At 38.1% G+C, this 15,000-nt stretch overlaps 3 protein-coding genes across 6 annotated transcripts in view; 2 read left to right on the top strand and 1 right to left on the bottom strand.

Annotated features, from left to right (window-relative positions):
- Positions 1-221, top strand: part of LOC137974822 (carbohydrate deacetylase-like) — a 10,183-nt gene extending 9,962 nt beyond the window's left edge. The window contains exon 4 of the mRNA XM_068821813.1: positions 1-221. This exon is cut by the window's left edge and continues 2,986 nt beyond it. The gene's annotated coding sequence lies outside the window, so the exon portion shown is untranslated.
- Positions 222-366: 145 nt separating this feature from the next.
- LOC137974820 (isocitrate lyase-like) lies at positions 367-5,065 on the bottom strand. The gene is made up of 3 exons (XM_068821812.1): positions 4,764-5,065; positions 2,215-2,507; positions 367-1,765 (listed from the first exon to the last, which is right to left on the bottom strand). Exons 1-3 carry the CDS (start codon positions 4,942-4,944, stop codon positions 962-964), a joined length of 1,278 nt encoding a protein of 425 aa, XP_068677913.1. The 5' UTR covers positions 4,945-5,065; the 3' UTR covers positions 367-961.
- A 565-nt stretch (positions 5,066-5,630) lies between these two features.
- The window catches only part of LOC137977547 (malate synthase-like), a 10,394-nt gene continuing 1,024 nt past the window's right edge, over positions 5,631-15,000 (top strand). Inside the window, exons 1-9 of one of the 4 annotated variants that reach the window (XM_068824797.1) lie at positions 5,631-5,767; positions 6,365-6,423; positions 7,642-7,746; positions 7,893-8,306; positions 9,996-10,265; positions 11,693-11,871; positions 13,743-13,988; positions 14,366-14,527; positions 14,928-15,000. The exon at positions 14,928-15,000 is cut by the window's right edge and continues 1,024 nt beyond it. In XM_068824797.1, the coding sequence (XP_068680898.1) occupies positions 6,408-6,423; positions 7,642-7,746; positions 7,893-8,306; positions 9,996-10,265; positions 11,693-11,871; positions 13,743-13,988; positions 14,366-14,527; positions 14,928-15,000 (1,465 nt within the window). In that variant the 5' untranslated portion in view covers positions 5,631-5,767; positions 6,365-6,407. The remainder of the gene's footprint in view (positions 5,768-6,364; positions 6,424-7,641; positions 7,747-7,892; positions 8,307-9,995; positions 10,266-11,692; positions 11,872-13,742; positions 13,989-14,365; positions 14,528-14,927) is intronic. The other 3 variants (XM_068824798.1, XM_068824799.1, XM_068824800.1) reach the window with 3 other exon arrangements.

Raw genomic sequence — 15,000 nt, 5'->3', positions numbered from 1 at the left:
TTTTGAAACGATAAAAGATACCAAAGAAGGATATTTCGTAGTGTAGGCAACTCTATTGTTGGGTAATACTTTAAGGACACTTATGACGTCATGTCGGTTACCATGGCAACACTCAAGATAGGTCACTGAGCACAATTTTGAGATAGAGACAATTTTTTCCTGCAGGTTTTATTTCCGGTTCACGCAATTTGTGTGATTGGTGTGTTGTGCGTGCTACTTTTCAATAGAAATTTGATTAATTTATTCAGCTGACGTGTGTTTCTTAGTTATGGCGGGTGTAGGTTATGCACCTGCGCACAGCTTAAAACCCTTTCGAGCGTATGTTTAAGCCAAAGAAGGAGAAGCAGTATAACATCAGAGGAGGAATTTAAGTTGAGATCTCTTTATTCCATTGCCTTTATTTTACATTGTAGGACACGTAGGACTGGCGACCAGTTGGATTCAATTACTAAAATAACCAACAGGTTGAAAGTCATTTACAAAAGTTAGAAATATGGCTCTTAATTAACATTGCATGTCTTTTATCAGCAGTGAAACAAGGATGTGTATTAAATTCAACTAATGTTACACTATAGATGGGCACGTATAATAACATGAAACCAATAAAATAATTAATGTAGATGAAATGTTGTGATGAATTACATAAATTCCTCCGGCTAGTTTAAATATGTAAAAGTAAAATAAACAACCCTCTGAATGCTATAGCATGCCGCTTCTTAAAAAGAGTACGGTATCCATTCATTGGCAATTATATTGTTGTGCTACAGTCCCCGTCATTTAAAACATGACGAGAAGAAGCATAATTCAATCACAACAATAATTAATTACAGTTGACAATGCTTTTTGCATGTATCTGTTTCTTGTTTAGCAGTCTTTGTTATTTCTACACCTGACTATCAAATTATAACTGTTATTATCTGACCATTGTAAAATTGAATAAATTATTGTTTTTGCATGTGTTTTACCGTTTTGAAATTGCATAAGATTTTTCGTTGAATTGTTCTTCTTCTGTTGATCCCTCGAGAGCAGTGGTTGAGCTATTTCCTCCACTGATTGCCATGGAAACTTGATCGAAGTAACCTGTACCAACCTCCCTTTGGTGTTTGTGGGCAGTAAAGCCATTTTCAGCCTGTCTAAACTCATCTTCTTGGATCTTGGTATAGGCAGACATTCCATTGTCTCTGTAGTCATGTGCAAGCTTAAACATCGAATGATTGAGGGAGTGAAAGCCAGCTAAGGTGACAAATTGGAATCGATAGCCCATTTTACCTAGTTCTTTCTGAAACCCTGCAATCTCAGTATCACTCAAATTGGCTTTCCAGTTGAATGATGGAGAGCAATTGTATGCCAGCGGCTTACCAGGGTAGCATGCATGCATAGCTGAAGCAAAACTGTGAGCTTCTTCCAAATTTGGCTTAGCAGTTTCACACCAAACCACATCACAGTAGGGTGCATATGCAAGACCACGAGCAATGGCTTGGTCTAATCCTGCTTTAGCACGGAAGAATCCCTCGGGTGTTCTTTGTCCAGTCAGGAATGGTCTGTCATATGGGTCAATGTCTGATGTTACCAGGGCAGCAGCATTGGCATCAGTACGTCCAACAATGACAAGTGGGACATCCAACACATCAGATGCCAAGCGAGCAGCATTTAGGACCTTGATGAACTGTTGAGTGGGTACAAGAACCTTTCCTCCCATATGTCCACACTTCTTCTCTGCAGCCAGTTGGTCTTCAAAATGAACTGCGGCTGCACCAGAAGTAATCTGTTGAAAAAAGAAATATGTAAGACTTAAAGGACATGAAGGATTAAATAGCACACACAGATTCCACCCTCCTTATTAACCTCAACATAATCATGACTAGTTGAGTTTTGTTTAGGGTGCTGCACAATCCGTCATTAAACCCCTAACTTGCCTTGCAGGGGGGAGAGGGCGTCACAGCCAATGGCCTCATTTTGCAGTAAAAGGGAAAACCTCTCCAGTCCTACAGCACTCAATACATAATGTAGGTTGCATTTGTCAGTACTTTGCTCAGTTCTAAGAGGTTTTTTCACCAGGTTCTCTGCCTTTCCTTTCTCTGTAATAATCAACATTTAATTTACATTCATTTCACGAGATTTTATGTGATTTATGGTCTCCCCAATGAGTAGATCACTTGTATGCTTCATACTTCAATTAAACAAAGTTATTACTATTATTATTTTCATTATTACCATAGACTTGGTTAATTCAAATGCATTCAATGGCCCTCCAAATCCAGCCTCACAGTCAGCAACTATGGGCAGAAAGTAATCAATGTGATTATCTGTTCCTTCCATGTGTGCAATCTGGTCTGCCCTGATGAAAGCATTATTAATGCGCTCCACCAATTTAGGGGCTGAATCTGAAGGGTACAAACTCTGATCAGGATAAGTCTGTGAAGCAAGATTGTTGTCTCCAGCCACTTGCCAGCCACTAAGGTAAATGGCTTTTAAGCCTGCTTTGGCCATCTGCACTGCCTGGCCACCTGTAATCACAAGTATAATTCAGAAAATATGTAAAAGGAAATATCACAAATTTAATATTATCAAACTTAAAGGGAAAGTACGGCTTAGAAAAAGTTTCTCAGAATCGAAAGTTCTTTAACTGTATTGTCATACTTGATCACTCATTTGGGCATATTGTGTTTAAATAGCCAACAATAACGCTTCAAAAATGGGCAATTTTAAATTGAAATCCGCCATCATTGTTTTTGTGTATGTAAGCGAGGCTATAACGTAGCAATAGTCAAGGATTTCTCCGGAAGACTAGATGTTCTTGATGTTAACAAGGAAACCACAGGCGAGGAGCGCGATACTTTGTAGACTTGAATCTTAATCCAGAGGGTAAATTGCATTAATATTGACTCCACCATCCGAACAGATTTACCTTGTGGTCATTAAACAAGGTTTTATATGTGAGTTTAGTTATATGCAGGAGTTTTACGAAGCAAAAGAGAGCTTGCAGTGCTATCCCGCGCTCATTTGCTGTGAAATTTCCTCATTTGCCTGGAAATCAAGTTTAATCTGTCTATGAGATCCCTGTTACAACTTCAAACCAAATGATAGATTTATATATTTCCATCAAATGGTAAGAGTAAATCGTTTCAGTAGTGTCTATAAAGCTCACAAAATTTAATTACATTTCGAGTTGTTTATTTTACTGCCTGGAAAAGCCCATAACAGTGAAAGTCGTCAATATATTCCTTGATTCGGTTTTCTCGCTTCAACATAATGATATTTTGGACTGGTTGACTGAAATTCCAGTATGAAGCGAATTTTACAAAGACCAATATTCATATACCTGAAGATCCCGCTTGAATTCCTCTTTGGCAAAATGACAGACCCGAACAGACAATATAGCAGTCAGGTTTTCAGGTTTGAGGAATCTACCCCTGTTTTACTTTCACAGGCCAACTTTTCTTAAAATTTTCATTTTCCGGTGGAATCTTCTGTTTTTCTTATTTAATTGTTGCTGTGAAAAAGCCTTGCTATGTGTATTGAGCGACATCTGAAAGTTTCGTCGCCGAAACAAATTCATTTGCTGAAGAAATAAAGACGGCTATCGCAGAAGAAAGAAAGTGACAAAGAAAAGAAGGTACGCTTGTCGAATATTTTTATGTCACATGTTAAAGGTTTTTGTCTTGTTTACATTTGCTCTGGCTGATTTTTTCCGCCTGGTTTGATTGACCAGAAACTCTACAAGTATCAAGTGACTTGAGTTTCTGTCACACTTATGGCCTACTAGCTAATGAATGACAAGACCATTTACCATAGTTCATCTTACATTTGAATTTCTCTGAGCAGAAAGGTCACACAACATCCAGAAAGTGATCAGGGAACGAAGACTATTGACTATTGCTATTGACTATTGCTACGTCATAACACGTCATAAAACACGTCATATCCAAGATGGCACTCTCCAAATCATGAAAGAGGCAACTTCAAAGTGCTCTTGTCACATTTTCACAGGGAACTGGACAAGACGGCAATTATTTTCAAATTCCCGGGGAAAAGTTTTAGTAATTTGGAGAAACTTTTTCTAGACGGTACTTTCCCTTTAATTAGATAAGGCTTGCTTTAGATTTATTGGGTAATTTTATCTCATATTTTATATCTTCATTTTATAACGAAAGTGGCAAATAGGTGAAAGGCTGTTTTATTTGCATATTTCGAATACTCCCCTCTTCACACCCACTTTCTCTCGTGAATGTTGAAAAGATCAACATCAACTTTTTAAAATTCAACCAGACAAGATAACAGGGCTTGATATTCTCTCTTCACTTTATCCTGGACGAAATAGACTTTGCTTCTGGGTTTACTGTAGCTTTAATTGTTCTTTATTGTATCTCGGAAATCGAGCCGAAAATTGTGGAATTGCCCAAGTACACTGAAGAGCATCGGTCTTTTGGTCCAAAGTCCAAATAGGTTTGTGAAATTTCCCACGTCATTTTACTGTTCGTGGTTGACGTGGCGTTTTAAAAGTTTTTATTCTCCATTTCTATTTTTGTGAAAAAATTGCTAGAAAACCTCTTAAATGTAAGAATCCACTTAAATCCTTTGTATTGATCGTATCAATGAAGTCTAAGATAGTTTTAAACACGAGCAAATTAGCGCGCGTCAATGAAGCTCTCACCATATTAGGGAAACGAGTGTCTTTCACGTGAAATGAAACTTACGATGTCAAAATAAAGAGAAAGGGCAAGAGCACTGTGAATTCATTAGACAGTAACGAAATCCCTTACCAGTTAATGCTCCGAGAGCATTGATGTAAGATTCTCCTCCACGAGTCAAGTATTCCCAGAGTTTTATGGATCCTCGCTTCGCTAGAGTATACTCGATTTTCAGCGAACCTCGGAGTCTTTCGACATCCTCTCGGCTGTAGTTCCTCTTAATACCTGCAAATCGTTGGAGTTTCGAAAACATTGTCGATTTGGTCAAAGATCCTGAAACTTTGAACTCTTGACTCGTTCACACGATTCGCTCTTTCTTCTACGAAGTTTCGAAGGAAAACTACTGATAAAAAGTAGACTGAACGATTTTACAGGATCTGTCAAGAAATGTATGCAAACGGACTTTGAACTTTCAGGAATGCACTTATTTCATTGGTGCAAATGACAATTCACTGTTCTTTTGAAGCTTTTGTATTGGTTCGTGCATAGCAACAATTAATGTTCTCCGCGGTTGAGTGAACAAACGCACACTTTTTGTCTCGAGACCCTGGAGTCCTAAGTGCGGACTCATCAATGGCATATTTGTTTTGATCGTACATGTTCGGACAAAATACGACCTAATCAGATTTCTGCGAGAAGTCCAACACTAGTGTTTAAAGATATCCATGGAAGAATTAAGTCAATGATTTTGTTCCAGTTACATCTCAAAATGAGACTGGTAACTGAACCTCAACAAACACCCGCACTCGTTTGACGCTTTGAGGCAATATAATGTAGGAATTGCAAGGTCATAAAGAAAAAAAATTCATTCCAAGTATGATTGGAATAATAGGTGTCTTAATTTCACAAGAATCCTGTTTTTGATGCGATAGTGGCTCTCTTTCCCCTCCCACACCCCCTGACTCTCCCCTCATCCTGCTGCGTCACTCCTCCGACACACCCACATCGATTCCAGTGGACTTTGTTCTGCACTCAGACGAGGCAAAAGTCGTCCTTGCAGAACGAGCTCCTCCATTGTGGGTTAAAACTCGTATTTAAACAGAGGCTTTCTCCTTCAAAGGGCGTCACAACCTTCTGTAAGTGTGTCATTAGGTTTAAGACTCTTTTTAGTATAGCCTTCCAGCTTTATGTGTTCGTTCTCTTGGACAATCTCGTTATTTAATTAAACATGTGAAAATGTAACGTGTCAATGATCAGACCTACATGTAGCCTCCATTTAAACGTCTTAATGTTTTTTAAAAAAGAAAGATACCAAATCAGTGTGTTTCGAATATGAACGCGATATTGAGCTACAAGCTTTTAAAAATGAGTGCTAGCGTGCTTGTTGGTGGTGGTTCGATAGTTATTCATGCATTTCACTTACGTCAATATTCCCTTACGTTATAAAACTAATTGGATATTGATTTACCGAACCAACTTCCCACAGATCAAAACAAACGGATAATTATTAATACGTCTATTCTAGTAAGCGAATACAGGTGCAAAGGTCACCTTTTCTTTTTACTTTGAGGAACTTTGTTCAGTGACTAGGCATTTATAACTCTGATGCATTTCCTGTTTCCTTGGAAATATCCTGCTTCCAAGGATAATAATCGTTATTTACTTCCATTGTAGAATATTGCTGACTATATGTGTTGAGATGGCATGTTTTTTTTTTTTTTTTTTTTTTTCAGTTGAATAGTCCCAGCCAGTTAGAAAAGAAGCAACCCATCAACAATGAAGTGGCCACAAGGTAAGCAAAAGGTAGTGAATAATATTTTGAAAAGGAGGAAGCACAAGGTCTAGTGGTTTGGGTGACAGATTTGCAGCTGAATGGCCTGCGTTCAAATCCCACCAAAACTGCATCCAAAACTTTTCTCCAAAGGTCCCAAATTCGACTCTGCTATTTGTTGTACGAAGCCAAAATATGCTTTATAAATCAGCATCATTACTGTTGTGATTATCATCATCATCATCATCATCATCATAATCATGACAATTATTATTCTTATTACTAATAACTGTTATTGTTCAAAGCATGTCATAGATGTCACAATCTCAGAGGAAATGTTTCTTATCCTGGATCCACTGCCAGCTTGAAATAAGAATTTTTGAAAAACTAAAACAACACAATTAATGTGGTTTTCAATGGAAAAACAGACAAAGAAGAGAAATGTTAACCCTATTTTATTTTATGGCACAACTTGAACGCTTAAATCCAGATGCGTGCCTGATTTTGATCTCCAACTTGTGTGTCCCTCTGGGCCTGAGCATTTACTACCTATTTCTAGTAATAAGTTAAGTGTAAGCTCTTGCGTCATATTTTTGGTGAGAGTAAATGCAGCTGTTTATCTTGATGAGTGAGAGTTTAGCCGACACTGTGATGTTTATAATAATTTCCTTTATAATATGGCAAGCAATTCTCAGGCTAAATGGAGCACTCCAATTGGCTGGTTTTCAGCTGTTTTTTACAGTATGAACCATTACAGTCCGAAACACAAAGAGTTTTAAATAAGTGGAATTTAATTTTTTTCACAACAACAGCACAAATTATGGCAAGCAGAATATAGTTTTATGTGTAACAGGTTACTGTTCAAAGTTCGGAACATCCACCAAGCAGAGAAGTGTCCTATCGCTCAAAGAAATAATGCCATATAATAAACAACTTACTAACCTCACTTGCTCAGGACCGTACTGGGAAATATTGGCCCTACATACAGTTGCAAAAAGGTTGAGACACTGAATAAAAAATTCACCTCTTCTTCCTAAAACCCCTCGTCCAGTTCATAAGAAAAGTCCCAACACCCCTCCCTCCCCCCTCCCCCTTTTTCAATGTTGATACCCTGTAAGTTTGAATGCTAAGTGGAGATGGAAACGACTTTGCTTGGGGGAAGGGGGGTAGGAGACACGCTGACTTGAATGACACGCATTGTACGGTTATTAACAGTGAGTGTCTCAACTCTTTTTGCAGTTGCTTGTAGGTCGTTTTTGTACAGACCTCGCTTCGTGCTGTCTGTACTGCCACGACTTCTGACCAATGTTTCCCAGAATGGCCCTCACGCTCAACCAGTAAGAGGTTAGTATTCCCAGATGGGAATCATGTTGAAGTTGAGAACACTTTCAATTGTGATGCTTATCAAAATGATTATTATTGTTGTGCTCATTAGTGTCGTAGCTAATTTCTTCATGAGTGTCGCTGAAATTTAGGACTTTGCTTAATAGGAGTTGAAATTACTGGAGAAGTTAAACCAGAGTACAGACAGATTTTGTCGCATGAAGCACTTGAGTTTTTGGCAGACTTGCACCGTAGTTTTAACTACCAGAGGAAAAAGTTGCTTAAGAAACGGATTGAAACTCAAGAGGCTATCAACGCCGGGCTGGTCATTACTTACCCTGAAGCTCATCATGAAAAAGACTGGAAAGTAGCAGCTGTTCCTCATGACTTACAAATGCGACATGTGGAGATCACTGGGCCAACTGATCGTAAGATGGTTATCAATGCCTTAAATAGTGGTGCTGACATGTACATGGCTGATTTCGAAGATTCTCTCACTCCTTCGTGGAGAAATATCGTTGAGGGGCAAATGAACCTTTTGGATGCGAACAGGAAGACCATTAGTTTGGTAAATCCAGATGGTAAGCACCATGTTGTGTGTTTATATGAAACTGTGAATTTAAAATTTATAAAGAACTGGGCTTAGTTGTTTAAACAGCAAACTACCAGTTAAATCTTCACCTATGTAAACGGCAACCAAGTTTTAATTTTGCCTGCTTAAATGCTTTAACCCTCCCCCTCCCAAGACTGACACTTGTAGATTTTACTCTGTCTAACGTCAGACGATTTTACTCGTCAACAGGGGCCTCTTCAGGCAGGGGTTTTATTAGAAGCCGGGACACAGGTACTACAATGTAGCACCTGTCTACACTGAGTACAATACCCGCCATTTCTCAAAGGAGGTCTCAAGATCAAAAGCCAGACTATATATTGGGGTGCCCGCTCACTCTATCACAAGGTCCCTTCTACTTTAAAACTTAATGAAAACCCTGCTTTAGGGGTGAAAGGGTTAACAATGAAACAAAGTCTAGGCTGAAGGTAGAAAAGCCAAAATAATATAAAAACTGCAGACCTAAAATTTCATAGAAAGGTTTTCTTTATTTAGTAAATAATATGCAATTGAATTGTTGGCACTTATCTGGGATTAGCTTAATCAGGGTTTGAACATCTGGACCACCATACTGGTGCCTTTTGCAACTTGTGTTTGGCCTAAAGTCTTTTGGAAACTACTGTATTTACTTGTGTATGAGTCAAACTCATGTATAAGTCAACCCCCAATTTTCAATGCATAAAAAGTGATTTCTGGCTAAAAAGCTGAAATTCAGATCGATAGTCAATTGTTCCTAAAAGTTAATGTCATATGTGTGAGAATTCTTTTGCAGTTGCAGTGGACAAAAAAGAAACACTGTAAATTAATTTTATTAGCCTTTGTAACATGACATGCAAGGACACAAGTATTTCAGTTTACTTGAGAAGTTTTTTTCTAGTTGTATGTGAAAATTAATCTTCCTATTTTAAACTAACCTTCCTCTGAACATTGATAAAGAAAGGGGATTTGGTAGATAAAGAGAACACCAAAAGAGTCTCGAAAAATGGCTTGATAAATAACTAATTGCCATCTTGGAAAACATTTGCCAGGTTACTAAGCTACTGAGCTTGTTTGATCAAACATCAGTTCATTCTACTACAAAATGCTCAACCTACAAAGTTTCAGATACAACTATAGTCTAAGAGTCATGTCCAGAGGTTTGTATTCAACAACTCCAAATTTTCCTGTTGACAACAAAATGTCCAGCCAAGCTCATCAAACAGAAATACAATCGGGACTTACCGGTACATAATGTTTTGTAAAGTCGGTTTTCATGCAGATTTTTATCGGCAATTGTTATGCTAAATTATCTGGTAGTTCTAGTGCTACCAAACCAGCTATATGATCTGTATCAGTCTAGTGTAAATCGAGAGCAAATTTTTGGGCTGATTTTTAGGTCATAAAAGGTCGACTTACACAAGTAATTACAGTATACAGTACATGTACAGATCCCAAAAAAAAAAAGATGTCTGTAGTCAATTTGAGATCTATAAACATTGCTGGCCCTTTAACTCAATGAAGAAACCTACAACAACTGTAAAGCTTGACTCCCCAAAGAATTTTATTGTTGCATAAAAGACAACAAATGTTGTCATTTTTGGTGCTCGAATTGTATTTCAGACTGGTGATCAAAAATTTTTTCAAGTTAATGTAGAGTGCGTTATATTCAAATTCATGATAGGATCTGAGCGTCGTTTAAAGGATAAGACAGCCTGTCTGTTAGTGCGTGTGCGAGGTTGGCATCTTGATGAGAAACATATCCTTTGTGACGGAGAGCCCATGGCCGGTGCACTAGTGGACTTTGGTCTGTACTTTTTCCATAATGTCCACATTAGACTTGCTCAAGGTTCAGCACCGTACTACTACCTCCCTAAAATGGAGACTCACTTGGAAACAAGGCTCTGGAATGACGTGTTTAAGTCTGCTCAAGATTACTTGAAAGTGCCACAAGGTGAGACTATTTAAAAACCATAGCTAAAACCGGAATGATATTGGTCAGTTGGTCAGACACTTGTACATGTATGACACAGCTATTTGCATCCTACGCAAAGAATTTGTTGAATATGATGCAGCTCTTTGCATCCCACATGAGTCATTGGACTGGTATAGGATGCAGCTCTGTTGTGTTTAGGTTTAAACTGTCTATCACCTCAAAATCCTCTTTCCGCTCAACAATTTTCTGCACTTGTCTGCCACTAATTTTTTGGTTTGCTAAACTCTCTCCATCAACATCACTCTTTTAGAGGCTCCTAAAAAGTGGAAAGTTTACAGGTTGTAATGAATTTGATCAACGACTGCTCAAGGACGAGGAATGGTTTTAATACCTGGTTGAGGTTGACATCATAGCTAGGCTGCTTTGTATTGAGATTATAGTTTTTTTTGAAACAGCGATGCAAAGTAATTTGTGACTTCAACCTGGTATCAAACCCATTCGCCCTCATTGCTCGGTCATGGATTAACCCTTTAACACCCAAACCGACCTAAACCGGCCGCCAGATGTCTAATGCCAGACTATTTTACCTGTCAGTGGGGAACCCCAGGAGTCAATGGGTTAAACTATGATCACTTTTCCCATCTTTCAAAGTTACAAATAGAAAAAGTGAATTTTCAATAAAAGGTTTTTAAGTCAACACAATATTTTATCAACACAATATAATTATTTGGGACAATTCCGGAGAATAAATAAAGTGGAAATTAAAGCCTTTTTTTTGCCCAATTTTAACCCTTTCACAAAAAAGTAAAAATTATGTTTCAAAGAGACTATGACCAATAATATTGTAAGCACATTTGGACATCAACTTAATGAGTGAATCAATAACTAATTCAAAGTTATTTTTGCACGGTTTACTGAATATGGGGTAAAAGCAGATCTTAACAAGTGTTATTGAAATCCAAAAAGAAAATTGGGGCTAACCACACATTTTTCGAAGATAATTAATCAGCAATATTTGTAAAAATATATCAAATACAAAGCAATGTATCGCATTCTTTTCCAAATTGAAGCTTAAGTATCTCTGAAAAATGCATGGTTAACCCCAATTTTTATTTTGGATAGCAAGAGCACTTGCTAAGTTCTGCTTTCTCTGCATAGTTTTGAACCGCACAGAAATATCCATGTATTAATAAGCACCACCCATAGGAAATCTGAGTATCTTGAGGTGCCAGAACATATGTGCAATAACAATAGTAGGCACCATCCTTAATTAACTGATTTTGACATAAACTTTATTAACTTGGACATTGTATCATTAGGAAATTTTGGCAAGCAAGGGGCACTAGGCCATTCAGATTACTAGTGTGTCAAATAGCTCAAATGTATCTGAGCGAACAGAAGATGTTGCTTTATCTTTATTTTTATCTTTCCTCTGTCGTTTGCAGGGACCATTCGTGCGACTGTTATGTTGGAAACACTGCTTGCTGGAGTTAACATGGAGGAGATGCTCTATGAGATCAGGGAACACTGCTGTGGAATGAATGCTGGCAGATGGGATTATATATTTTCAGCAATCAAAAGGTTTTCAAGGAAGCCCGATAGTGTTTTACCAGATCGTAAGATGGTATGTATCAGTAAACAGTGATATGCCTTTGTCGAAATGGATACTTGCATAGATAGCAACATGCTCTAGAGGATGAAGATGTTTAAGGCCACTTTACACAGTAGGATTTGTCGGCTGGTTTTGTCCTGCTGGTAAATCGTACCGAGTAAAATGTGTAAAACTTGTAATTTTTCATCAAAAGATCTTCCGGTTGCCCTTTTAGTATCAGCCATTTTGAACGCTTTAATTTTTTAAGTATTTATGCGCTTACCTACTCACATACCCTTTGATTGACATGGCGGTTTCTCTCAGAGTGTCGGCCCGACTTCAAAAAATCTGTTGCAGTGCAACAGATTTTTTTGAATTGGACCGATTTTCATTTCCGTGAACCGGTCGTTAATCAGCTGTCAAAATACACGCAAGATTTGCGCTCCAACGCGGACAGGCCGAGACATTGTACCATGAAAACCGGCCTTTAGCTTCTGAAGTCATGTAGTTAACGTCTTGGCTTTCCATAAGTATTCTGAAGTGAAGTGAAGATAACTGTTAGTCACTCCCTGCAGGACTTTTTAGGACTAATATTTTATAATGCTGTTTGTAGAAATTTGGCCTAACTGCTTGTTATAAAGTTTGCAATCATTAATCCATAACAAGCAGCAAGTAATCATTAACTGGGAAAGTGAACAATGCCCCTGTCCAGAACAACAGCACACCTCAACACCTGGGAACAAGTCCACTACTTTTCATGGACAGTGAGTGGGTTCTTAAATGACCAACACTATTGATTTGTGGAAAGGGTTGCAAGACGAGGCCTATGATTTATAGTCCTTATAAATCTGAGAAGCATTGGAAGTCTAATCATTTGCAAATGTCATGACAAAGTCAGCACTTTCTTCTCGGTTATGTTAAGTGTCACGCTATTTCAGTCAAACTTTGAAACACCAAAATACGTCTTTGCATCAATCAAGACCAAAATAATAATAATAATGGTGTAGTTTTGTTGCCAGTAACAACTGTAGTGCACTGAAGCTATTCTTTGTTATTTGCATCCATGGATGGAGAGGATGGAAATGGATTGTAACCTGAAAAAAGTTTGGAGATGGTGTCCTCAGAAAGTCTCCAAAAATTAAACATGAATAGTTCTTTGTGCAGTAAATGCCGTACAGGGAAGCGTTAGAGCGTGCCTGTTTGCCCTCTATCAGGGAACACCACAAAGACATTACAATGTCGTTATTTAGATCAATCAGCGAATCAGGACAGTAAACTATATCACCTAATTCCTGAAGTCTACAGCCCTCATTATAATTTCAGGCACCAAAGAACGTACAATGTACCAGCAGCCAAGACAAAGCATTTTGCTAATTCATTTTTCGTGAAGTGTGTGGCTGTAACCAACTCAAGTTTGAGATGAATGAGAAATTTTTAATATAATTTTAAGCCATTACATTTATATTTGTATATTCATAGCTTGCAAATAATTACGCAATTCAGTATTTTACTGCGATGTGATTTAATAAAAATCAGTAAACCGTCAACCATCATATCTTGTCAGTGGGTTGTCAGGATTGTTGTACATGTACACATGAGCTTAAGTACTAATAATCTTACCCTTGAATTTTGACCTAAAAACAGCAAATTTAGCACGGCAGTGCCCCTGTTAATGCCCTGAGTGTCCAATGGTCTGTGACCTCTCACATAATATTCTGCTGCTTAAGCAATTGACCCAACTCGTCATAAATCGGTTGCTTCTTTTGCCACTTTTACCTTTGAATGAGTTGCTCCGTTTGTCCTCTAAAACTTTAAATGCTACTGTATTCGAAAAAGGTTTTTCAAATTATTTTTATTTTAATTAAAAAGTCAACTTTTTGCTTATCTTGCGTACCTGTATGTAGGTGACAATGACTGTACCATTCATGAGAGCTTATACAGAGCGCCTTGTTCAAGTGTGTCATCAGCGTGGTGCTCACGCAATGGGTGGAATGGCAGCATTCATTCCAAGCCGAAAAGATGAGAATGTGAACAAGGTGGCCTTTGAGAAGGTTCGTCAGGATAAGGAAAGAGAAGTGGCCGATGGTTTTGATGGAACCTGGGTTGCCCACCCTGATCTTGTGTCTTTTGCAAAGGATATCTTTATGAAGGTATGACGATGAACAAAGTAAGGAAAAATCTTGTGTAGGTTCTTGTGAAAGTTAAAGAATAACATTGATGCCCTTTGAGGGGAGGCAGAGGTGGAATGTTGGTGGGTGCAGTAAATGGGAGGAGGTTAAAACGTGCATTTTTAATTTCCAAGAAAATGTAGAGAAAAGCAAACCCGGTGTATAACCTGTTAGTCTTCTCTCTTTATGGATACTTTGTTATCGTTAGTTATCAAGAGAGTGGGGGATGTCCGAGGATCAAGGAGACATTATTTTGTGGGTTACAGGTGAAAGAAGTTCCCTTAAAGGGAAATGATCATTATCTCATTCTTTGCATAACTGAATATTGGACCTGACTCTTGTTTACCTTGTTATTGCAGGGTTTGCGTGGCGCAAGTCATCAAAAGCACCGCCTGCGAGAGGAGGTTAATGTGAAGGTTGAAGAAATCCTTTCTGTCTCTGTACCAGATGGTAAAATTACAGAAGAAGGAGTGAGAGTTAACATCGATGTCGCCCTGCAGTATCTCAACAGCTGGCTTTTGGTATTTAAGTGACTTAAATTTTAATGCTCATATTAATGGATTCAATAATATAGGCTTATGATATAGCAACTGCCCTTTATATCACCTCTTGTGCATAAGTATATTTTGAATTTGCTGTACTTGAGCCAGGCCACAACACCGGACTAATGATAATATTGACAACAGTGCGTGCTTCAGTGTTTTCAGCTTCTTGGAACTGTTACCCTATCCCCAATCAGTGTTTCAGCCAAGTTCTGTTTTTTTTTTTTTTTTGTTTTTTTGTTGTTGTTTTTTTGCATTTTCTTCTGTAGTTGACAAAGTTTCGGAGAATTTTTATCCTCTTTTTTTCCATATCTGGCATTGGTTGATTTGATTCTTATCATTACTGATGTCCTCAATAATTTCTTTATGATGTTGGTAGGGTGTTGGAGCAGCAGCCATTCATAATTTGATGGAAGATGCAGCTACAGCCGAAATTTCGCGGGCTCAGCTGT

This window comes from Montipora foliosa, chromosome 11 (assembly GCF_036669935.1).
Source record: "Montipora foliosa isolate CH-2021 chromosome 11, ASM3666993v2, whole genome shotgun sequence".
Lineage (NCBI taxonomy): Eukaryota > Metazoa > Cnidaria > Anthozoa > Scleractinia > Acroporidae > Montipora > Montipora foliosa.
This window is presented reverse-complemented; position numbering and strand designations above follow the sequence as displayed.